Genomic DNA, 24,097 nt, shown 5'->3' on the forward strand with positions numbered 1-24,097 from the left:
ATTTTCAGCAAATCACAGATAGGAGATCTTACAAGAAAGAACAAATAGTAAAAATGGGGTGGAGTGCATTTGGAAGAAACAGTCTGAAGACAAAAGTGCTCTGAATCCTGGTGAATGCAAAAATGAAACTACAAACAACAAAATATTAACATGGTAATGGGCCTGACACATTGGAACAGGAACAAACCAAAGATGGACAAATGGAGTTATATAATGCATACCAACAGTTTAAAAAAGACCACACAGAAGGTGCAAAGATAAAATAGGAAGTTTTGAGCTGTACTTCGAAGCAAATGGAAAAATCTTGTGGAGGCCTTTATCCAGCAGTGGATACTTAGCAAGGCTAAAAGATAGATGTATTATCTATATTTCCAGTTGATGTGTAGTCCGATGGTTGTGACTGTCGCCTCACAGCAGAGATCCCTCTAGTGGTTACAATAAGAAAAACATGCATAAAAACAGCAACGGAGTGGCTGAGGATCCTATTTTAGGATTTGATCCAATTTAAACCAAAACTGTGCTTCCTTTCAGCTTTCCTACTGACCTTAATTTACCTCCTCATATATAGACCTATATATAGCATACAACTGAGGCAAATTAGGTCCTCATCTCATCTGTTTTTTTTTTTTCAGTTTGTCTTTTATGATTTAAATTTAATTATTATACAATGTTACATTTTGAAGTTAAATCTAAATTCAGAATTTTGCACATTGTTTCATTGGTATATACTGAATAACTAGAATGTTTTCAATACATTTTCAGAAACAGGTCAAACTGAATTGATCAAATTACTTGTATGATAGTGTTGTGAAATTTAAATGATTTGTATTTAATTTAAATACACACAATGAACTTCTTCTTTAATGCACAAACTGTTGTAGCAGAATTTGCCTGTGGTAACTATAAAACTAGCAAACTGTTTTAACAAGTATCTTCAAATTAAATCTACATTATATCAAAATGAATGTATTAATTATTACTACACATTTTCACATTCATATATACAATTACTATAAAACCAGCAGCTTTAAAAAAAAGTCACAGAAATACCCTTTGAACTTGCACCTCTAAATCTAATTGTACTACTTACGCAAACCTATCAGCTTAATCATCATCAATGTCTGTATTTTACAATACATAAATATGAAACAGTTGATTAAGCTGATTTATATGCACAATTAGCAGAGATGGCTTAAAATATCCTTCTATTACTCTTGAGTAGCCCATTCACTCCTTAACTTGGATACAGTGTTGTACATTTTCCCCCTTCTTTATCAATAAGATTCTCTCTTATCATCATAGCTTTCCAACCATTGATATTTTAGACTTTAAAATCTCCAGTGGGCTCAACAGCAAACCTCTAATGATTTCAAATATAATGTGTAAGTACCCTTATTTGACCTGTCATGAGTCTTCTGTCTCTTTTCTGATGGTAGCGCAATAGCGAGCCAGGTAGGTACATACAGAGGAATTACATTTTCAATGCATTTTCATATATATAATAAGAACAATTTATTGTTATTATTAATGTTATTAAATTGCTTCTATCTATTGCAAAAAATAGTCTTAATATAACCTTTCATTATTTATTTTTTTAATAAATTATTATTTAAATGTATAAGTCCATGATTTTCAGAGAAAAGACTGTAAGCATAACATCCTCCAAGCATTACCGAATTTGTTTAATCAGTACAGTCTACTGCTAAGGTAAATAACCAATTGGTTAAAATAAAAACAATCCTTTAAACGTATTTCTACATTTGCTGTAGTTTTCTCGCATCTGGTTCCTCCTTCTGTCTAACTCACCTATTCCCACACCTCCCACTGTCACATCACCAGGGGAGGAGGTTAAAAGCAAACTTTCCCAGTGCCTTCCAGCTCATTCAATCTCCGCAGCCCCACACAACTGGAGCCTAATTACACCTGAGAGTACAGAGTTTGTCTTTCTGCCAATGGGATAAAGCCTCCTGTCTCCCAGTCACCACTGTGAGTACTCCTGTGTTTTCATTAGTTTAATTACACTGCTTGTCTTCTGTATAATGCTGTTGTGTGACTTTTGTTTTTTTCCTTGGTATGTTTCTGACTGGCACGTACTTAAACAGACGTGCATTCCACGTATATAAGGGGGGGACGTTTATGCTTCAATTTTAATTCTTAGTGTTTTCACTCATTCACTTCTCAGATTTAAAACAGTGGTGTCAATGTCTAGGTCTGGTGCTGCTTTTAACCTGTGATATAATTTTGGAGAATTTGTATTAATTTTATTTGGCGTTTCTATTATGAAAATCGAAAATTAAAAGACAGTAGAAAGGTCTTTAACAGTTCATGTGATCTATAGCGGAGATCCATTTTATAGGTCCTACGAATTAAGTCAATATAAAAACCTTAGTGCTGCCTAGGCTTTTAAACTAGCTGTTATCCAGAATGGAAGTCGAATGCAACAGTAAAGCATAAAAAGTACACTTCCAGAGGTTAAAATACCGTCCCTTTAATGTGCTGTGAAGGAGTTTGCCTGTGTGCCAGGGAATGTTTGTTTGAGAGTATCTGAGAGTGTTAGTATGTTAGTCTATGTGTGGATATTGTGTATTTTATGTTCTGCTAGAAAATGCAGATGCATTGAAGGGCAAAGCAAGTTGCTCATATTGTAATGGATTTTTTTCTCCCTAATTTGAATAGAGCAGTCACTTCTTTATGTAACTCCCCTGTGTGGGAATGAGTGTCCTACAATTTGGCTTCTTTATTGGATCCGCTGTTCACCCAGTGAATCCATTCAAATCTGAGGAGCTCTTGAGTAAAATCTTGCTGGTTGGTAATGATAATCCCACCGTGGGGAATTCTGTGGCCTGTGTCTGAGGAGAAAAAACAGATACCAGCTCTGCATGTCGGTTCCCAAGTGTAGCCTGAGTGCAAGACATCGTCAACGTCCCGTGGTGCCAGGGTGTTGGCATAATATGGGGGGCACAAAGAACCAATTGCTTTAATGTAACCAGACTAGAGATTCTAACTTGGGAAGACACTATAATCAAGCAATTTCCACAATGTTCTACTGATATGAAAGGTTAACTTTATTTTGTCTAATGTTATACATGCATGGTATAGATTTAATGTATGTGATGCCTTTAAATCTTTTTTTTTTTTTTTGGTGCTGTTTTTTTCTCCCTGCTCCAAATCTCTGTTATAATATTATTACTCTGAATGAAGCCCTTCTTTATTCTGCTTCTTTGGGAGGTAATTTAATGAATGAAAGACTGAGATTGTTTCAGCACTCTCCCCCCCACCCCCTACTTTTCTGGGAGCCAAGTCATTCTGGCCTTTAATTAAAATCATTAACCTGGCCAAAACCATACCTGAGGAGAAAAGCCTAGCGCTCCAAGGAGGCGAAAAAGGCAGAAATCAGCTTGCAGGTAGAAATACAGAACCATAGAGCAGAAAAAGAGCATTCTCCCATGCTTGAGAAAGGGAAGAAGGTACCATGTAAGCAAGAGAAACCCGTAATTACAGTGCTCAGCCCAGAAGGACCTTGCTTCTAAACACAACTCTTTGAAAAGCTAGGCCTTTTAAAAGACACAAAGGTTTACATTACAAACCATGTTACAACCTGCCAGAATTAATCTTGTCGCCATGAGCTTTTCAGGACAAAGCCTTCTTTACATGTAACTGAATGCATGGGAAGCTTGACACTTCCACAAAGACATGAATGGGAAAAACAAAAGTGGAAGGGTCATTCGAGGGGATTAAAATAATGATCAGTATTGTAACTGACAATGATCAGCCACCTTTACAAATCAAGGCATTGTTGATGGTTGTGATTCCCTCTGCAGATGTCAACCAGATGTTCCACTGTGTTGAGGGTCATCGGCACCACCCTCTTTGCTCTTGCTGTGCTCCTGGGTATCCTGACGGCCTATGTCACTGGCTACCAGTTCATCCACACCGAACAGCACTACCTCTCCTTCGGCCTGTATGGCGCCATCCTGGCCTTACACCTCTTCTTCCAGAGCCTGTTCGCCTTCCTGGAGCACCGGAAGATGAGAATAGAAGCTGGGCCAGAGAGCCTGAGCCGATCAGTGGCGCTGTGCATCGCCGCCTACCAGGAGGACCCGGACTACCTGAAGAAGTGCCTGCGCTCGGTCAAGAGGATCGCCTTCCCCAACCTCAAGGTGGTGATGGTTGTGGACGGGAACAAGCCAGACGATGCCTACATGATGGACATCTTCAACGAGGTGATGGGCGCCGAGCAGACGGGCACCTACGTGTGGAAGGGCAACTACCACGGAGAGGAGATGCAGGGCACTGGGAAGGAAGGCGCCAGGCACGTGACGGAGGTGGTCAGGGGCTGCCGCTACTCCTGCATCATGCAGAAGTGGGGAGGCAAGAGAGAAGTCATGTACACAGCCTTCAAAGCCCTGGGAGAGAGTGTGGATTACATGCAGGTGAGTGAAGGAACACCGCAGGGAGGAGGTCTGTTAACATTGTTTATGATCCGCGGACAGTGATTTTGTCTTTCTCGAATTTGAATGCAGTTTAAGCTGATGTTGATGCAGTCCTATCAGTTGGTGTTCTTCAATACGGACAGGACTGAAGAGATTTAGGAGACATCTAGATAGTGTAAAAAGTATCCCACAACATATAATAATGGGAGTCCAGGCCTGTTTCAGTAGTTTCCAGAGACTGACCTGTGTTTGGCTCAGTCCTGCCAGTCAGCAAGTCCCTGTAGGCTGGTTACTGTGTGACTGCACAATTAGGGGCTATTAGAGGTCATTAGATGCAATTACACTTTTCATCTGCTTTAGAAAAACTGTGCTGTTGTAGTCTTGAATTATATACCCAGATCACTTACATATCCACACACTACAAAAGTAAATAGCCTGAGAGAGCTGTTTGCCTATATTTAGCTACTTTTACCTCTGATGAGTTAATCCACATTTGTCTAGTTAGTCTTTTTAAATGCATGTGTGTGTAAGTGTTCAATTTTGAAGCAGACTAAGTATTCTCTTTGGCTTAAGTTTCTGTTTGCATTCGACAAAAAAATATCTGATCCGAGGCAGCCATAAGAATGGTGTGTGGTTGATTTTCGTGTTTTTGACTATTTATGAATTAAGAGTAAACTCATAAGAGATTTAGCAATTTTGGCGCACCTTTACTGTGCTGCCGGTCTCATGCCTAACCAGCAGAAAATCTAAAAGATGCCGGGTTGGGGGAGTGTGTTTCTGTTGGATTGATGTCAATGCAGGTGGCTTCATAATTCAGAAAGGGCCTTGAATAGTCTGATTGCGTCTTTGCTGGAGGTTAGGGATGGCACCAGATATTGTTTTCAGAGTGGGAAAAAAAAAAAAAAAAAACACCTTGGGCTGGTAGTGAAAAGTACCACAATACATATAACACAATATTTATCACTATGGCCTGGCTTTTTGTGTAGGGAGTGGATGAAATGTATTGTAAGGCTAGTGGGAACATGTTTTTGCATTGTATTGTACTTTTCCGGTAACACTGAGGATTACAAACTGCGTTTAATAATTCGGTACAAATGAGATTGACAGTATTACAGTCTGTGGGATGAATTATGTATATAAAAGGAACTGAGGAAATATCTCTTATATCTCACACACAGAGAGGAAATTTTAAAAAGCAGTCCATAATTAAACATATGTAATATTACTACTGCTACTTGTGCTACTACTTTAAATTTTTAAACAGTCATACTTAAAAAACTAATATAAAATAACAGAATATGGAATCCAATGGGATATTATATTGACTTATTGGAAATCTACAATGTTTCAAGTATATTTGGACCTGTCATGATAAAATACATGGCCTTTGTGTGTATACTGCACAAATACATCAAAAGGTTTACCTTTCCAAATCCTCGTGGAACACAGTGTGTAGTGTGTGTCATATTTCAGGTCCACTCCTGTTCTCACACCCTACATTGTGCACTGTATTCTTGGCTGCCTTTCCACCCTGGCTCCCTTCCAGCTTTATATTCATACTTTTCTTGGATGGGATTGGCACGATTAGAAAATCCTTAAACCATTCCTTCCCCTCAGAAATGTCCATTCAGAAGATTTTTTTTGAATGAACTCCTGACACAGGGAGGTAAACACTGCCAGCCGAATTCTGCCCCTGATAACATTCGGGTTTTGACTTTTTCTGTGTGCGTTTGTGAACTCTCGAGAAATAAACTGCCACAACCTATTGAGTTTATCCATCAATATAATCACTACTATGCATCAATGGTTTCTCTGTTTTCATTCACAGCAAACAAACAAACAAACACAACATACTTAGCCCACATTTGTGTTTTTACGATAACTGAAGGTAGCATTAAACTTGCAATAAATCAGTCTATTTAATTAAGTCATAAACGCAGCGACACTCCAGATTTTCCTCTGCAGATGTCAAACAGATGCTCCAGACTGGATGTCACACTAATTTATTCTAACAGTATATATTCTGTTCTCTCCATAAACTATCATGTTTTGGCTGTAAGGTTATCAGAAAACTTATGTCCATGTTTATAAGAGCACGTTTTTACTTCCTGATTGAAATAGGTTAAATTGTTACTAAGTTTAAGGGCAAACAATTCCAATTTGAGTTATTTTCATATGGTCAGGGAATGCAGGACCCGGTTTTAATCAGGAGAGACAATATTGTTGTTTTTCTAGCAATACTGTAGATTAATTTGTTAATTAAAACTGATTACCAAGATTCCTTTTATTTCTACGTTGATTGATTATACTGCAGTGAGATGTAAGCGTGGCCAACTGATGCCCTCTAGTGACCAATTACAGGAAAAACTGAAATTCAGCATAAAACTGCAAAAATTCATTTTTACCATAATTTAACAAAAATCACATTATTACAGAGTCCCTTCTCATGTGCCCTTATTATGACCTAATAACAGTACATGTACAGATGATTTATGAAAAAACAAAATCAATTAAATTTTGTGAGGAATTGTATTTGTATGGAATTAGCAATAGATGATCATCAAAATTGTCTACTAGAGTTTGCACCTGTGTGAGTATAGCTCAGGTCGTACAATTCACCCGTACAAGGACGTACACCTGTACATATGCAAACCCCTATGTGCTGTCAGCTCCTCACAGACCTTCAATGCAGCCTTATTGCAACCTGTTGAAATGTGCAAGACTTCGACTGAGTTTATTACCATAGATCTTGATAAGACCAAAGCAGTTAGACAATACTGCCTGGAAGCCACAGTGGCTCTCTTTCTCAGTTCTGATGGTGTATTATTGCACTGATTTGCTGGATCATGCTTTTGATATACAAAAAGGCCAGTGTTTGCTTGGCATGTCGACTAGTGTATACTGTAAATAAGTTTCATTCTGTTTAAATAAATGTGATGCATCATTCCTGGGGAGCTTTTCTGCATTTTGATTAAGATTAAGATTGAGAATAGATATAGGATTACATCTCTTCCTGCTCTGGCACTTGGATAAAAGTTCAATTCGATCCTGCCTCCTGTTTCAATTCAATTCGATCCTGTTTCATTTGTGCAGGTGCCAAGATTTACTATTAGCCCTTTATTTGTCTCTTCCTTTAGTGTGTATCTTTATGAAATTTTAAATACAGCAAGAGTCAAAAGATTTGCTTCAACCCAGAATTATCTATAAAGGATGCAAAACACTTGGACACAGAGTTCTTTAAAACAATACATATTGAAGGATCCATAGTCACTACAATAGAATAACTAAAAAGTCATGAACTATAACCTACATACAAGTGTGCTTATTCAAATATGTTGCAGGGAAACTAACAATGTGAGATCACTGTTAGTAATTGGTGATTGTTATCTAATAGACGTATGCAACTTATGTGGTTTAACAATCACAATCGTGTTTGGCATATAGATAGAATTGCATGTACAAACTCAGTGAAATGTAATTTAAATTGTCTTCATTCATTATCTGATGTCTGTTTGATGCTTAAGATCCCCTGAGGTCCTCGGATAGCGAGTGGGAAAGGAAGCATGGCCCCGAAACATTCCCGTGCTAAACCCTTTTTGTGCTGTTTCCCAGACGTACACAACACACACACACCCTCAATCTTCTCTGCCGAGCATTTTCTCAGCAGGTGGAAAAGGCATAATAACAGGATTAATAATATACTTCTAGGTTAAGAGCTGTAATTGAGTGGCAGTACTGAGGTTAGCCCATATCAACAGCTGCACAGCACCTGTGAGGCCGGCAAACAAGGGCAAAATCCCGCCGCCCATTTCTTTGGTAGAGCGGAGATTAAACTCCCGACTCGGATGAACTGCTTGCCTTTTTGAAATCCCCTTTGGAGAGAAACGGACATCCCTGGATCAAGTGATTGCTGTTTATGTCTGTATTTAATGCAAAACACCCGTTTGAAGGGATGAGCTTGTGAGGTGACTTCCCAAGCAGGGTAGAATTATAAGAGGTTGCTCTTTGACTTGCTCTGTCCTACCCCATGTAAAAATGACATGAGAAGGAAAATAAAAAAGATTCAATGTTGTGCATAATAGAATCCAAAAATCCTTTTATTCTTAAATGGTCCATGAAGATTTGTTTTCAGAAGTGACAGGATTATACACGGACTAAATATCTTTGTTCTGCTCCAAGCCATGGCTGTAGAATGCATTTAAATGTAGAAGACTTGATACCTTTGTATTAACACTGCATTTTGTGAGATTGTCAGTTAGGAAGTTCACAAAAGGTCAAACTAATTGTTGAAGTTAGAGTAATAGGCTGTTTATATTGTACATTCAAATCGGTGCTTCTGTGGTTTCAGGCAAGTTTCGGTTGGTGAATTCCCAGAGAAGGAACATGGATCAAGGAGTTGGCACGCGTTTCTGTGACCTGCCCCAGTGTGTTTTTGAGCCGAAACTGTCACGGCTCATGGCTTGATCCTGTTGTCATGTGTTCGTTTTTATGCTGGGGCCCTCTCACTGCTGCCTGTTTCAGGGTCTCCTTTGAATTAGTGGCGTGCCATCACCATTTATCAAGGCACTAAGACTCTTGGGAGGTACAGTGCGTACAGTGCGTGTGGTTAGTAAGCCACAGAAAGGCAGTGACAGCATATGTTTCACAAGCATTCACAAAGACACGTCTGTAAACAGTCCATCACGGGGTAAACTAGCGAAGTATTTATCAGAGAATATCCTGTCCATTTCCATTCAGGGCTTGTTGACAGACGCAAGTCATTTTCCTCCCCAAGGCTCTACCTTCCTGCCATACCCTTTTCTTTTCTCTGATGTTCCATGTCCCGGATCCTTCCAAAGAGCACCTCGCTGTAGAGTCATCTGCTGCAGTCTGAGCACACTCCCTGTATCTCAGTATGTTTAGTGTTAGTAATACAATCAGTAACGTGATCAGACTTGGAGTTCTTCCCTACGTGTGTGAAATTGAGATATAATATTCAATGAGAGGGTGAACAAAATCACTGCAGCTCCCTGAGGCCGTGTCATCTCCATAAACAGGGCGAGTCTGGTCTGACACTGTTTGTCTTTCCAAATGTTGATCCCTATAAGCGATAAGCAAACTGCTGGTAGAGGGAGGGGTAGGAAGGAACGCATGCTTGAGGGAACTAGTTTATAAAGGTGAGTGGGTTTGAATGCTGGAGTTAATGGTGTTGTGTTCTTCCCCTTGTGTTGTGCACAGGTGTGTGATTCAGACACTGTCCTGGACCCAGCCTGTACTGTAGAGATGCTGAACATCCTGGAGGAGGACCCAAAAGTCGGGGGGGTTGGAGGAGATGTGCAGGTAAAAAAAAAAAAAAAAACGTCCAGTGAGCTGTTGATGACTGCTTTCCAAAATAAATAAATAAAGGGTTCAGTTTTTAATCTGGAGCCAAAAGTTTTGAAAGGGATCCTGTCAGTCAGTGGAATTAAGAAAACTAGTGAAACTGGAGAAGCAAGATCTGTTGATAATTCCAAACTCCAAAAAAGAAAGACTGTACATTAAAAACACCAATTTAACAACAGGGGAGAGTTGTACATATGCATGTGTGGACCCAAGTAATTTTCCAAACAGTTATCTGTGAAACACATCCAAATGCTTCCCTGTCTGTTCCTTCTAGATCCTGAACAAGTACGACTCGTGGATCTCCTTCCTGAGCAGCGTGCGGTACTGGATGGCCTTCAATGTGGAGCGGGCCTGCCAGTCTTACTTCGGCTGTGTGCAGTGCATCAGCGGGCCGCTGGGCATGTACCGCAACTCCCTGCTGCAGCAGTTCCTGGAGCAGTGGTACAACCAGACCTTCCTGGGCAGCAAGTGCAGCTTCGGGGACGACCGGCACCTCACCAACCGGGTCCTGAGCCTGGGCTACAAGACCAAATACACTGCCAGGTCCAAGTGCCAGACCGAGACGCCCACCAAGTACCTGCGCTGGCTGAACCAGCAGACCCGCTGGAGCAAGTCCTACTTCCGTGAGTGGCTCTACAACGCCCTGTGGTTCCACAAGCACAACCTGTGGATGACATACGAGTCGGTGGTCACAGGCTTCTTCCCTTTCTTCCTTATCGCCACCGTCATCCACCTCTTCTACAGGGGCCGCATCTGGAACATCCTGCTGTTCCTTTTGACTGTGCAGCTGGTGGGCATGATCAAGGCCACATACGCCTGCTTCCTGCGAGGCAACGTGGTCATGATCTTCATGTCTCTCTACTCCCTCCTCTACATGTCCAGCCTCCTCCCCGCTAAGATGTTTGCCATCGCCACCATCAACAAGGCCGGCTGGGGCACCTCCGGCCGCAAGAAGGTCGTGGTGAACTTCATCGGCCTCATCCCCGTCACGGTGTGGTTTTCCATCCTCTTGGGCGGCATGGCCTATACCATCTACTGCGAGACTCAAGACCCTTTCAACGAGACTGAGATCGCCTTCCTCATTGCAGGAGCCATCCTCTACGGCTGCTATTGGATTATCCTCCTGGTCCTGTACCTCGCCATCGTGGCCAAACGGTGCAGCAAGAGGGAGGAGCAGTACCACCTGCCCTACGCCGAAGCGTGAAACCAACTGGTGCTATTCGAATCGCGCTGTCCATAAAACCAAACTCAGTCTAAAGCACATCATGTGAAAGGGGCAGGTTTTGTAATACCTTTGCTGTCTTTTGCGGCTGTATCATGGCACTTCGCTGGCAAAGAAAGGTGCTATATATTTGAGGTGGGAAGAGCTCCTGCAGTAACTGTGGTTTGGGGCTGATTGTGCAGGACAGGAAAGGCAAAGGAAAGCTGTTTTGCCATGGGCTCATGTGAATTCTTGAATCAGATGTAAAATCAGAGGCGAAAAAGTAATGGTTGAATCAGATCAGCTTTATTATTCTGCCTAAATCAGGTTGCCTCTAACACAAATACATTACAGGTGCACTTTTAGAACTCAATACTATGGAGACAATCTGTTTATTTATTTCAAAAGAGAGAGCACTTCTCCTGCTCAAAAGTAATACACCACTAATACATTTTTCCTGTTGTTGCCACTGTCCCAGCAGCTATGGCAAGCTGGAGGAGACATTCTTATTGGCAAATCTGAAATGAATGAATATGATCTTATTTTTAAATGAAAGAACAAAACCAATATGTACTACCGTCAAAATGTGTTTTGTGTGCCAGATAAAAGTAAAATAACAACAAACTTTTTAAACCAACAAAAGAAGAAAACATTAGCACCATCCGCTGTGTTTTAATGTTTTTTTGTTTTGTTTTTTACAATGGAAACACAGTACAGCATACAAAACATGTACAGGTTAATTCTATACTTCATAACAAATCATATGCCTCAATAAATAAGATCAGAATTGAGTTCTCCTCACGTACTGGGAGCATGATCGGTACACAGGGAGATTCTTAGGGCAATAACAAGCAGACTTGGTTTCTACTCAGGGTTGTCACCAGTCTGAAGACACAGTCCCCAAGTGCTCCTGTCACAAACGCATACCAGCTACTGTCCCAACTCAGCCCCACCAAGGACATCTTTGCTGTGCAACACATATTTCAAGAGTCTTTCAGAGGGGTTGCAGTGCATTGTTCTGTTTTTGTTAGACACTTGTTCTGTTTATCTTTGAAAACCGATATCTTTCAGTACCTCAATAACTGAGCCTTTTTACGAACAACTTGAAATGCGGCTGTGAAGCCAAATTATTATTTTTATTTTTGTAAGATTTAATCTTTTTACTTTTCATGTTTTTTTTTTTTAATTTATTTTATTTAAATACATGTAATAACCAAAGATTGTGATTTTTTAATTTAATTTTATACAAGTGTTGTGTTAAATTAGTGGGGTCTTAAAATCCAATTAATTATTATTTTGCCTTTTATTATCTTCACATTTGGATTGTGTGCCAACTTCTAATTGCTACATCACAAATCCTTCTCACTTATAACGGTTAAAGCTGTTGGCTATACCACAAAAACTACAGAAACAAATCTCAAACCTCAGATGAATCCATGACAGCCTTAACAGTTATACATCTTTACCACTGTATATACTTTTAAAGATATCTGCTACACTTTAGTTTTTAGCATATGCAACTATAAAATGCAATTTTAGAGCAGGCATGACAACTGTCAATAAAAATATGCATTTGGCAATAAAATAACATTTGCCTTTATGAGATTTTTCTGCATTTATTGTCAGTTAAAAATGTGTAATCTAACTTTTATTTGTATTTATTAAATAGTGCTTTAACATTTCTTATGAACCAAATTGGGCTAATAAGTGACCATGTAACTATCAGAATCTTGAAGGTGCAAACGATGTATGAGTCGCTTACATTGTTCAAATCATTACTTAACATTACTGACATCAACAGTGCATTAGTCAGTTTTAATTTATATTATGGCACTATTACATTAAAGTGGTATGTGCTCTACATTTTTTACATGTATTTCGAATGTATCTATCCATTGTCTCGAAGCTGTGTTTAAAAAAAAAAAGTGTTATTACTTTTAACTTTCTTTAACTTTAAGTCGTATGTAGCTCTATCCTTTCAAAGGTAAAACCTGAACATATTCTCACTCGCTTCTTTGGTGTAGGCCGGGGATGCTCCTTGGATGTGCCACACCCCTCCGTACAAGAACACATGCTGAAAACAGAGTTGAAATGATTACTGTGGCAAGAAAAATGTTATTTAAGTTTCTAAAATGGCCTCAGCTGGGGAAGTATGATGCTATATTCTTCAGAAACCTACACCATTCTTTAAACACAGCTTCATGAAAATAACATTAGCCAGCCCAGGGTGAAACGAGCAACAACAATATTTGTAAAGAGCTTTTTTTTTAAGTTTCTGATTGAAGCTGAGAAGCTGAAGTAAAAAATTAAATTTAGAAAATCCTCTTTCAAGCAGTTCAGTGGCAGTTGGGGTAAAAGCTGGTGAATTAAGTCTTTCATGCACACTGTTCTCTTCAGTAGCTCGGTTTTCACGTCGGGTCGATTGTAGATCTACTGATACACTGCCAGGCTGCCAAGCGGCGCTCGCTCTAGCAACCCGAGAAACCGCTGCCACTATCGCATTCTTTCAGGGCTTTGGCCATTTTGTCCAGAAACTTGAATACTACAGTGTGTTTAAGCCTGAATCCACTGCTGCTTTAGATTCATGGTGTGAGCACTGCAGATGGATTATCATCCATAAAGGTGGTCTAGACCTGCTTTTCAGTCAGCTGTGTCTCCCTGTACCATTAGCAAGGATAAACACTTCAATGTTAGGGTATTAACAAGGAGTATAGACTGTAAGTGTGCAAGTGAAGACAATCTGTTGTAATATTTCAAACAGAGCCCCTGGTACAGTTATGGAAGCTGGTTCAGGTAGTTAACTATTTGCAGTTTGCATAGAAGTGGCTATATCTGACATTAAATGCTGTTATGGTTCAGAAAGACATTTCACTTGGTTAGACTGATGGTCAGAGCTGTCACTCATTGTATTCTGAAAGATTTATTTTCTTTAATGCTTTATTGATACATCAAGGCTTTCCTTTTTGCAATTGTAGATATTGAAGAGTACAAATCAACCACTTTCCCTGAAAACATGGACATGATTGACTACTTTGGTCTTTGAAAATCAGTTTAATATTAAAAATACTTACAAATACACAATGGCAATATTTACACAATAATATAGTGAATAGCAGAGGAATTAGTGAATAGTCAATCTAGAATGTACCTTCCGTTAGGGTTATATGAGGAATGAGAGAAAGCAACTAAATAACTACAAGCAATGGTTCAGATGTATTTCTGGACAAAGGTATGTTAATTACATTTCTGCTCTTTTTTTGTGAGACTATACTACAAACCTTTTAACTGTGAATCTGGGCTGTCGTAAAGGTAGTGACTGATACATTTTCTTGTCACTAGCTTTATCTTCAGTAAAGATGCTCTTTAGTAATACTTTTGTACACAAAAATAACAGGATGCCAATGGCAAGACTGGCTATGGTGCTTAGTTATATACAGGCAAAACACACTTTAGTTGATAAACAACCTTCAAAAATCCCCAGCACAGATGCACAAGTTATAGGTTTACATAAGGGACAATGTGAAAAGAAAAAGTTGTAAATAAATATATTTTTCTATTCAAATATTTTAAAAGTATTTGTGTATTTAATGATCGAGATGCATCAAAATAAGTTAACTGACATAAGTAAATGTAGGTGTATTTTAAGATAAATATGTATCTTTGTATTGTTGGGAATGTTAATATATTAACATTTATATACATTTGTGTTTGTGCGTGTGTGTGTGTGTGTATATATATATATATATATATATATTACACACACACACACAAATACACATATATACAAGTATGGTTGTGTGTAGATATGCAAAGGGCTTTCTAAAAGTTTTACATGTATATTATTTCAAATTATGTATTTATTTTTGGAGACCTTTTAACAGCCTTTCTGAACAGTCGTGCAAAATGTTTTTCAATAAAACTCTGAACTTGAATCCGTCACGGTTTTCTTATTGCGTCGTAGTATGTCTCTGTATGACGATTTCTCCAACTGTTGGCCATAAAACCAAATTAACTTTGTATTTCAATATCAGTCATGCATAATTCAATTGGGATTGAAGACTGAATTTGTCACAAAACCCAAATTCCAAAGTTAAGGCACAAATGAACACATTTATTTTGAATTGCCTCAACGGTTTGTTTTGTTGGAAACTTTGGCCACGACAATGAATCTTGTCTGCACACCCTGTCTGTCCCATTAATCCGTGTTTATTTGGCCAGTTACTGTCAAAATCTTGAACATAAAGGAAATTCTACCTTCTTCCCCTGTGTGTCCCGTCTCCCTCTCTACAGTATCAGCCAGACGCCAGCAGCCAGTGCACTGCCAGGTCAGCTGTGTTAACAGCGTCAGCAGCTAAGATATGAATGTGCCGTACATTACCACCCCCTTGTCACAGCCTCGGGAATGGCAGTTCATCATCGTCCTGAAATGCCAATAAAACTAAAATACTGATCACAAGGCTGTAATCCATACAAATGGTTTATCCTGCAATAAAAATAACAATGTACTCTGGTCCATGAATAGAGGGAATTAACTTGGACTTCCTTTCCCACTTCTGGTGTTGGTTTAATTAAGACTTTAGGAAATTTAAATTATTATATATTCAGGTAAATTAACAGAACAATTTTCAACAATGAATGAGTGTAAACGCCTATTTCAAAGTCTGTGGGACCTAATGCAATATGAAGGTAAAACACAGCAAAGCCTGCAGGGCCCTCGTGGCTGGGACTGACCATGTATGAGACGCCTCAAGTTTTCAGTTGATCAAAAACTGCTTTTCAAAAGGAGATCAACTGGAGAAACGCATCCTTGTGAACCAGAGGCAAAACTTCAGGACACAAAGGCCCAGGCTACAGGAAAGCCCAATCCACGCTGTGCAGGCCAGGCGGGCTACACTTTCTTTGGCACGTTGGTGATGATTGGCTTCGGCCGCGTTTTGAAGATGATTTTTCTCTTGATGAGCGCCGACACCTGGTATGACGTGGGCTTCTCCTCTCCCGTCTCCATATCATCCTCAGTCCCTTCTGGAAGGCCCGAGTGTTTCACAAGAACGGCAAAGGGTTTCTCCAGTTTCACCACCTTCCCGTACAATATGTGGTGTCCGATTAGGAGCACAGGAATCCCCTGTTACAACACAGGAAACAGAGGTGAGAAAACGACAGAAGCTCAACAGGCAGGGTTTTATTAGATACGTCAGGTATTCCTGCCCACTACCAGGTCTCTGAAATCGAAAATCTACAAGCTCTAAGGTACACTGTTGAAGCTGGGAAAGGCAGACATGGATTTCTAAGGGCAATACTGAGAGAGCAACAGCCTCTCCATACCTCTTTAGTGTAATGCAGGTCTCCCATTTGACCTCCAGCCAGTCCGATATTCTGACGAGACACAACCTCTCCCTGCAGCTCCATCAGCATCCACTCGGCAGGGCTGCCAGGACTGTCACACAGCACAAGGACAGGCCTGTCACAATCACTGACATCCCACAGAGTATCTTTACTATAGGATTATTTTAGCAGAAAAGTGGGGGGGATTGCATACACTGGAGTTGTCATTTGTTCTGATGGGAGGTGATGTGGTCAGATTTCTCATAAACACATCTAGAGTTGGAAAGTTATTATTATGACCCATTATGAATTACAACATGTGCATTTAACTCTGCCCAATAAAGTTAAACAACAAAACTGTTCAGCACTGAGAATATAATGCATTAGTTGAATCTACATAGGTGTGCAATGCCTAGCCACCAGATGGCAGACATCGTCCAGGGATCTCTCCTGGATGAACTCACAGCTGATTCATTACAGGATCTTGAGGGAACAGGTCGTGATGTTTGACACAAATCCTGCAATTATTATACACATCCTATGATATGATTCTACTCATGCTATTGCAAAATGCAGGACCCATCTCATACCTTGTGATGAGGATCTGAACCATCTCCACAGCTTCTGACCAGTCTTACACGACCCCCTTCTGGAGTGACACATGATCAGTGAGCATGTATTTTGCGATTATATTGCATTTCAGTAGCATGTAAAAGGCGTGCAGACAAAGTGGCTCCCGTAATGTACAGGTACAAGATCGCGATAAAACATTTCACCTAGACAATCGTCAATGTGTTATGTCCTACTGTTCATCATTTGGCACTTTGTATACTCGCCAAACCATTGTAAAGATTTCATGCACAAAAATACAATAACCATGAACGTAGGATCGATTGTGCAGCATACTTTTAGCATCAAACTTGCTTCGTTATGCATCACAACCTGTATTTACATTTGATATCATGTCCAGCGTACATTTTACTATTTAAATGTAGGCTAGTAATTGCTAAAAAAAAAAAGTAGTAGCTACCTAATACATCTACCTGTCGTGTGAAGTAATAATTGATAAACGCATAAATAGCCACACACACACACAAACAAACATACACAACTGTGTTTCCACATACCCTCTCCGTCGCAGCCGCGCTCGTCTCTGCCAGCTGATCAAAGTTCCCGCCAGCGCTCTCGGATCACGTGTTTCCGGCGCAAGCGTTTCCACATCCGGGTCGGAGGTCTCCAACGTGGTGCTCCTGTGTGGACCGGGCTGGCGTGTTTGTGGACTGCGGGGCTATGGAAGTCCGAAAACTGAGAAAATAAAGAAGTAGTGCAAAGGAAAATTGCTCAAAGTAGGTTTATTCGTTTTTTGAAAGTTCTAAACAGTTAAACAAGTGGCTGTACAGAGTTACAACTTGGCAACATTACGCTCCATGTGTGTTTGATTTACAATGATGAAAACAATGTGCTTTACGACCAACGTCATTATGGGTTATAATTACCAACAGTTTATTGTTACAAAATGTGCAGTTTGATGTGTATTATTTTAATATATATTTTCTGCCTTTTTATAAGTATGTATATGAAACTATACCGGGGATTAGGCGCACAGTGCTGCTACATTATGTGAATGTAACTGTGGTAAAACGAGTTAACTATTGTCGGGGTGTGTTTTGATGTCTGACTGTTTTGCAGGCGGACAATGGGCGAGTTTAAAGTGCATCGTGTGCGCTTCTTCGATTACATGCCGTCGGGAGTCCGCTGTATGGCGTTTCACAGCCGGACACACAGGCTCGCCCTGGCCCGGCTGGACGGCTCGGTGGAAATCTTCAACTTCTCTGACAGCTACTTCCAGGAAAAGGTCAAATAAACTTAAAAAGCTAATGCTGGTCTGCAGCTGACTTTAAAGAAAACGCATCATTGCACGAAACTGTATCGCATCAGTGTTTAAAATCAATCTTAACGTTTCTCTTAAACTGCAGGCATACTCTGAAATGGAATTCACTTTTACTTAGTATTTTAATTTCAGTGCTTGGTTTACGTCACTTCCTTTGCAAAATATTTCCTCACACACACACATGCATACTGTACTTTTTACTCACTCTGTGATTACTGATGAGAGTAACACGCCAGGCAAGAACTTTAACTGAAATAATCCTGCTGAAATAAATCAAAGCGTGTGATTTTAACTGTCTTTTGCTCTTTTTAAGGCTACCTGTATATTGCAGGAGTAAGCAAAATGCAATAGCCAGACTGCAATAATCTCATCATTGTGCATTTGTTTGATTGTATAGGTTATCCCAGGGAACGAGTCCAGGTCTGTTGAAGCCATTTGCTGGGTTGCAGAGCGGCTCTTCACTGTGGGCTTGAATGGCAAGATCACAGAGTACGACCTGATCAACCTGCGTCCCAAGTACTCCATAGATGCGTTCGGAGGGCCCATCTGGTCTGTAGCTTGCAATGCTGAAGGATCACATTTGGCAGTGAGTAAATCGGAGTTATAAATGCACATGGCTATTTCAATCTCCCTGTGTTTGTATTAGTAGTGGCATTTAATTCTTTAGTGAACAGCGAGAGTGCTATATATTAGAGTATATGTATGAAAAAATTGCCATACCAGGGGCTAGCACAGTGTGGGTGACTGGTCATATTGATTAAGATGCATTTTGGTTATCCCAATTTTCTCCCATCAGCCTCAGGGCTTTTTGCCAGAATTAAAATAGTTTCATTCCCAATCTGAGTGGTATCGCATCTGATTTTTATTTTTTCCTGCACGGTTTGATTAGCTTTCTTGTTTATTTCGTGATTGTAGATGGGATGTGAGGATGGCTCTTTGAAGTTGTTTGAAGTCCTGCCTGAAAGCATCCAGTTTGAGAGAAACTTTGAACGACAGAAAGGTTGGTGTTCACAACAAAGGTTTATGCGTTCCTTCTTTTACAGGATAAATTCACTCCTTTACTAAACCTTCCTTCTCCTCCAATGTTTCGTTCAGATCGCATCCTCTCCGTATCCTGGCACAAGTCTGGTACACAGATTGCAGCCGGGTCCTTAGACGTGATCAGAGTTTTCGATGTCAAATCGGGTAAGCCTGGTGTCTGTTAGCGATTTTAGTCCTGTCACTTGCTTTGGTTGAATGGATTGTTTGGATTTTGTCTTCATTTTCAAATCATGCAGCTCAGTTTGTTAATATTCATTTTTTTATGTTTCCAGGTCGTGCAGTTCAGAGGTTTTTAGTGGACAGGAGTGTCTCTGGTATGCGTAATAAGGATTGTGTGGTGTGGAGTCTGAGCTTCCTGTCTGATCACACGATAGCCAGTGCAGATTCCGCAGGCAAGGTCCAGATGTGGGACGCTCGGATGGGGACGCTGATCAAAACCCACCTGGTTTCTAAATGGGATGTGCTCACATTGTCTGTATCAGAGGTGAGGGTGTGTTTTATCCTGTGAACTCGGCCACTGACATTTTAAGTCTCACACCATACAAGCTGAAATTAATCTTTTTCTTTGGAAATAAGTAAATTAAAATGGTGTATGTGTTTCTTTGCTTCTGTAAGGATGAGAGCAGTATTGTGGTTGGGACATCAGAAGGCACAGTAGTACAATTCCAGTTCCTGTCTCCGACGCTCGGGCACGGGGAACAGGAGTGGATCAGAACTAAGACCTTTAGGAACCACACTCATGATGTTCGGGCCGTGGCTGAGATCGGAACTGCGCTGGTGTCTGGAGGTCAGTGTTTCTCTAGTGAAGACTCGTACCTTTAAGATGCTGCTGATGCTTTGATCCCTGTCTATTTTCTAAAAGCTAAATCTCTTCCATTGGGAGTGTTTGCTAGATTATAGAAAGTTGGACTGTGGCCTAACGGCACCCGGATTTCACTGACAATCTCCCCTCTTTTCAACTCTCAGGTATGGATACTCAACTTGTGATCCGGCCCCTTCTAGAGAAACATGACATCAAGTCCTATGACAGCGCCCTCCGCAAAATCAACTTCCCACACGTAAGTTCAGCCAGGAGCCTGCTCTATTTCTCCTGTCCAAGAGCTTGAAGAGCCATTAGAAATATGCTGGTTTCTTTAGTCACGTCACATATACATATTCAAAATTAATATAAAACGCAATTTGTTTCCTGTGTGAAGTCTACACTGGAGAAAAGGAGTTCTCAATGTTGCTTTAGCTGATTGGAGATCATAGATCATTTGTCATGTACAGTCTTCAGATACCAGGAATTTAAACTTCAAGGTGCGGCATGTAACAGAAAGGAGGCGTTTGTGGAGTTTCTGCTGCTCTGCTGTGAAGGTGGCTCCTGAAATGGGTTTCTTTATTGTCCGCAGCGGAGCCTGGTGTCCAGTGCCCAGAAATGTGGCCTGCTGCTCTTTCAGTTTCCTGGCCAGCTGGAACTGTGGAGACTGGGAGGCACCGACACCAATGGTAAGTGAGTCGGGCCGACTTCCCAGGTACAGGAAAGAAAAAATACAGAAAATAGTTCCTAATTTAAGACCGCAACCGATTGTATGCATGTGTATATGTCATTCATTTATTATTTTGAGCTTGTTCTCTATCAGCATATGGGTTAACCTTGTTCAAATTATAATGTTAAATCTACTATATAATAAAAGGTATACATTATTTTTTATTTTTGTAGGAAAGCCAGGTGACAGCTTGCCCATTATGAGAAAACCAGAGAAACTGCTGCAGCTGAAGAGGAAGGTACGGTGATTTATTTATGTATTACTTTTTACACGCAAGCATAAAAAACTGAATATTCTTAAAAAAACAAAAGACATTCAGAAGCTGTGTGATTTGCAGAGAATTTGCATGTCGATTTGCATAGTTGACTACAGTGGGTCTTAATCTCTGTTTTTAGGGTGACGACCACATCTGTTGCAGTGCGTTATCTCCTTGTGGCAGCTGGATCGCTTACGCCACAGTGTCCAGCATCAGGGTGTATCACCTACAGCTAGAAAACAGCAGCATCAGTGTTACAAAGGTGAGATGCAGTACTATTCAATGTACCCTTCTGCAGACTCTGGGTCAAGATTTGAAATAATTTGACTTCTAAACACTCGTTCTACCCGTCTCTCGGCTGCTGTTTCAGGTGTCGAAGCTGCCGAAGGTCTTGCGCTCGGCACACCAACTTCACTTCTCGGCCGATTCCTCCAGGTTGTTCGTGGCCTCTGGGCCGGCGACCGTCCACATGGTCACTGTGTCCCAACCGGAGTGCAAGTATGTGCACACATTCAAGCCAAAGACAGGCAAGTCTCTGTTTTCACTGAGTTGAAGGGTAACTCGTCTGTGACTTCGAAGTCTGGGACTCTGTTGATGTTCTCTAACTTCTGTGCGTTTCGTTTCAGTAGGTTTGACTGAATCCATTCACTTGCTGGCAGCGAGCGCAGATGGGAAGTGGTTGGCCACGGCAAGCAAGGGCTGTGACATCCATGTGTACAACGTACAAAAGATGAAGGTAATCATTACAGTGTAGACCCAGTAATTCTGTCCTTCACACAGCATTTAATGAATCTTTTAATAAATGTGCATCGTTGTGTGTGAATCTATATTACTCTAACAGCCGTGCTTTGCCTTGTTTCCAGTACCACTGTACAGTCCCATTGTACAACTCCCTGCCCAGCGCCATGGCCATACACCCCAAGACAAATAATCTAGTAGTGGTTCATGCAGATCAGCAGGTACAGCACTGTTCGTTTTAATAGATTTTATATTATCTATTCAATGTCCAGCTCTCTTAACGTTTCCTCATTTGTACTGAGAATGGTTAGGCAATTATTCTGGGTTTATTAAAATGTTTTACAAAGCTAAGATGTCAGTGCAGATGCTTTATCCTCTTTGAATGTTTTTAATGCGCTAGTTTAATAAGTATTAGCACAGCTTTTGATCATCTTTGTGTCCTTTTTTTTTTTTTTCTCCTTTTTGGCTTCTTAACATCTACGTCTTCTGAGGTTTGATTATTTAATGGCTGTCCAATTGATTAATCTCTCTGTTTGCAGATGTTTGAGTACAGTATAGTAGAGAAGCAGTACACCGACTGGAGCAGGAAGCTACAGAAAGAAGGGCTGCACAGGCTCTGGATTGAGAGAGATACGCCCATTACACATGTCACCTTTAACCCCAGGAACCCTTCCCAGTTCATCCTCCATGACATGTACATGTTCTGTATCATTGACCAAAGCCAGGTAAGTCATCAGTGTGTGTGTTTGTGTGTTTACAAGAGCATTGTGCTTTTTCACAGCTCCTTTCCCGTTAACCAAACACATTTTTGGTTACCAAAGCTTTTATAGCTGCCACTAGAGGGCAGCATTTACAGGAAATGCCAGTTAAATGGCATTACAGGATAATTAATTTCTTAAAGCTTGCCATTGTGTTTTAGTTTTTTCTTTTTAAAATCATAATATTCAATGTGTGTGCCAGGTCTCAATCAATACACAACCTATATAATGTAGAATCTAATACATATGATCTCAGTTATGTGTTATGGTGTAACTATTACTCTGACTGGAGGGGTAGCAAACTATTAGGACTTGGGCTGTGACAACTCATTGGGATATGGGTATCGGACCAGCTAAAAATGATTGATTTGAGCAATTGAAGTTACATTTTCAGCTTCCGAGTTTCTGCCAAACAAAGGGATTATTTTCCACACCCCCCTGCCTGTTAACAATGTGACCAGATGGGTGTATGGAAATTAATCACTGAGAAATACTTTGGGTGATCGGGGTAAAAACATTAATCTCACAGTATGATAATGCAACCTTTTCCCCGTGATTTTACGCAAAAACTACACATTGAAAAGAGCCGTTTTGAGTAGAAGGGGGACAGTGACATTTCAGAAGCCTGTGGTTCCAAACTTCACTTTTATTGTCACTTCAATCCACCTCCGTTTCTATCCGCTCTCTCCAGCCTCTGCCAGACAACAAGACACAGCTTTACAACCAGCTGACTCTGAAGAGCCTCGCAGGAGACGTCCGGCAGAGCAAAACCCATGCTTTCAAAATCTGCAAGAAATTTCAAGTAAGTGTTGGGACTCCGTGTGACGCAGCACATTGTGTTGTAATTCATGTGAGGGAAGGAAACATGGCAGTGGTAGGAGTGTGAGGTCGACATCGAGGTCTTAGAACAGTCGGAGCAAATTCTTCAGTAGTGAAGTCTAAGCAAATAAACCACAACCAGGACCCAGTTATTTTAAGTGATTTTGCTCATAAATTGATCCTTTTCTTTGTCCCGCAGCCACTCCTTCATGTGAGTTTGCTTGAAGACGATTGGCTGTTGGTGGTAGAGCGTCCTCTGGTGGCCATTAGCACACAGCTGCCACCCCCCATCAGACAGAAGAAGTTTGGGACATAAGGACAGGCCGTGCTGGTGTCTGCGTTTCTCACCTCTCCTTTCCCCACAGCTTTGTAAACATGAATGTGTCAAAACAAATAAATGCGTTATTTACTCTACCTTTTTGAATTTTATCATTATTATAACACTAACTGGAAAGGAATTGTAAAACTGTTTTTTGAACCAGAGCAACTGTAGTCTTGGCACATGTTGCACTGCCTTCCCACTGCACTTCACATACATCGCCACACGGGGGGGCCCTTCATTCCACAATTTATTCTTGGTTGTTGTTAGTGAGGTGGGTATGTGATGGACATTACAAAAGCTGCTTTAACAAAATAAGAGACTGCTGTTATCATGAAAAGGCTTGGGGATCTTCTGCATTGTATTCTGAAATACCAAGAATTTTATATATTTCAAAAATACCTGTTGACAGTCCTTCTCTCTACATAG

At 40.5% G+C, this 24,097-nt stretch overlaps 3 protein-coding genes across 5 annotated transcripts; 2 read left to right on the forward strand and 1 right to left on the reverse strand.

Moving 5' to 3' along the window:
- The first annotated feature begins 1,763 nt into the window (after window positions 1–1,763).
- Window positions 1,764–12,594, forward strand: has3 (hyaluronan synthase 3). The gene is made up of 4 exons (XM_066713983.1): window positions 1,764–1,986; window positions 3,822–4,433; window positions 9,651–9,752; window positions 10,069–12,594. Exons 2-4 carry the CDS (start codon window positions 3,822–3,824, stop codon window positions 10,996–10,998), a joined length of 1,644 nt encoding a protein of 547 aa, XP_066570080.1. The 5' UTR covers window positions 1,764–1,986; the 3' UTR covers window positions 10,999–12,594.
- Window positions 12,595–14,026: 1,432 nt separating this feature from the next.
- On the reverse strand, window positions 14,027–17,532 carry chtf8 (CTF8, chromosome transmission fidelity factor 8 homolog (S. cerevisiae)). Of its 2 annotated transcripts, none has more exons than XM_066713986.1 (4): window positions 17,445–17,532; window positions 16,908–16,966; window positions 16,318–16,429; window positions 14,027–16,117 (listed from the first exon to the last, which is right to left on the reverse strand). In XM_066713986.1, the coding sequence occupies exons 2-4, from the start codon at window positions 16,928–16,930 to the stop codon at window positions 15,884–15,886; spliced, it is 369 nt and encodes a 122-aa protein (XP_066570083.1). In that variant the 5' UTR covers window positions 16,931–16,966; window positions 17,445–17,532; the 3' UTR covers window positions 14,027–15,883. The 2 variants fall into 2 exon arrangements, with proteins under 2 accessions (XP_066570083.1, XP_066570082.1); XM_066713985.1 differs by having other exon boundaries at window positions 16,318–16,465.
- A 6-nt stretch (window positions 17,533–17,538) lies between these two features.
- Window positions 17,539–23,763, forward strand: utp4 (UTP4 small subunit processome component). Of its 2 annotated transcripts, none has more exons than XM_066713980.1 (17): window positions 17,539–17,663; window positions 18,007–18,172; window positions 18,606–18,794; window positions 19,124–19,208; window positions 19,304–19,393; window positions 19,522–19,733; window positions 19,865–20,036; window positions 20,216–20,307; window positions 20,641–20,737; window positions 20,952–21,016; window positions 21,174–21,296; window positions 21,405–21,561; window positions 21,661–21,770; window positions 21,898–21,993; window positions 22,312–22,497; window positions 23,222–23,332; window positions 23,549–23,763. In XM_066713980.1, the coding sequence occupies exons 2-17, from the start codon at window positions 18,014–18,016 to the stop codon at window positions 23,663–23,665; spliced, it is 2,061 nt and encodes a 686-aa protein (XP_066570077.1). In that variant the 5' UTR covers window positions 17,539–17,663; window positions 18,007–18,013; the 3' UTR covers window positions 23,666–23,763. The 2 variants fall into 2 exon arrangements, with proteins under 2 accessions (XP_066570077.1, XP_066570078.1); XM_066713981.1 differs by having other exon boundaries at window positions 21,664–21,770.
- The last annotated feature ends 334 nt before the right edge of the window (window positions 23,764–24,097 follow it).

Source organism: Amia ocellicauda, chromosome 9 (assembly GCF_036373705.1).
Source record: "Amia ocellicauda isolate fAmiCal2 chromosome 9, fAmiCal2.hap1, whole genome shotgun sequence".
NCBI classification, from domain to species: Eukaryota; Metazoa; Chordata; class Actinopteri; order Amiiformes; family Amiidae; genus Amia; species Amia ocellicauda.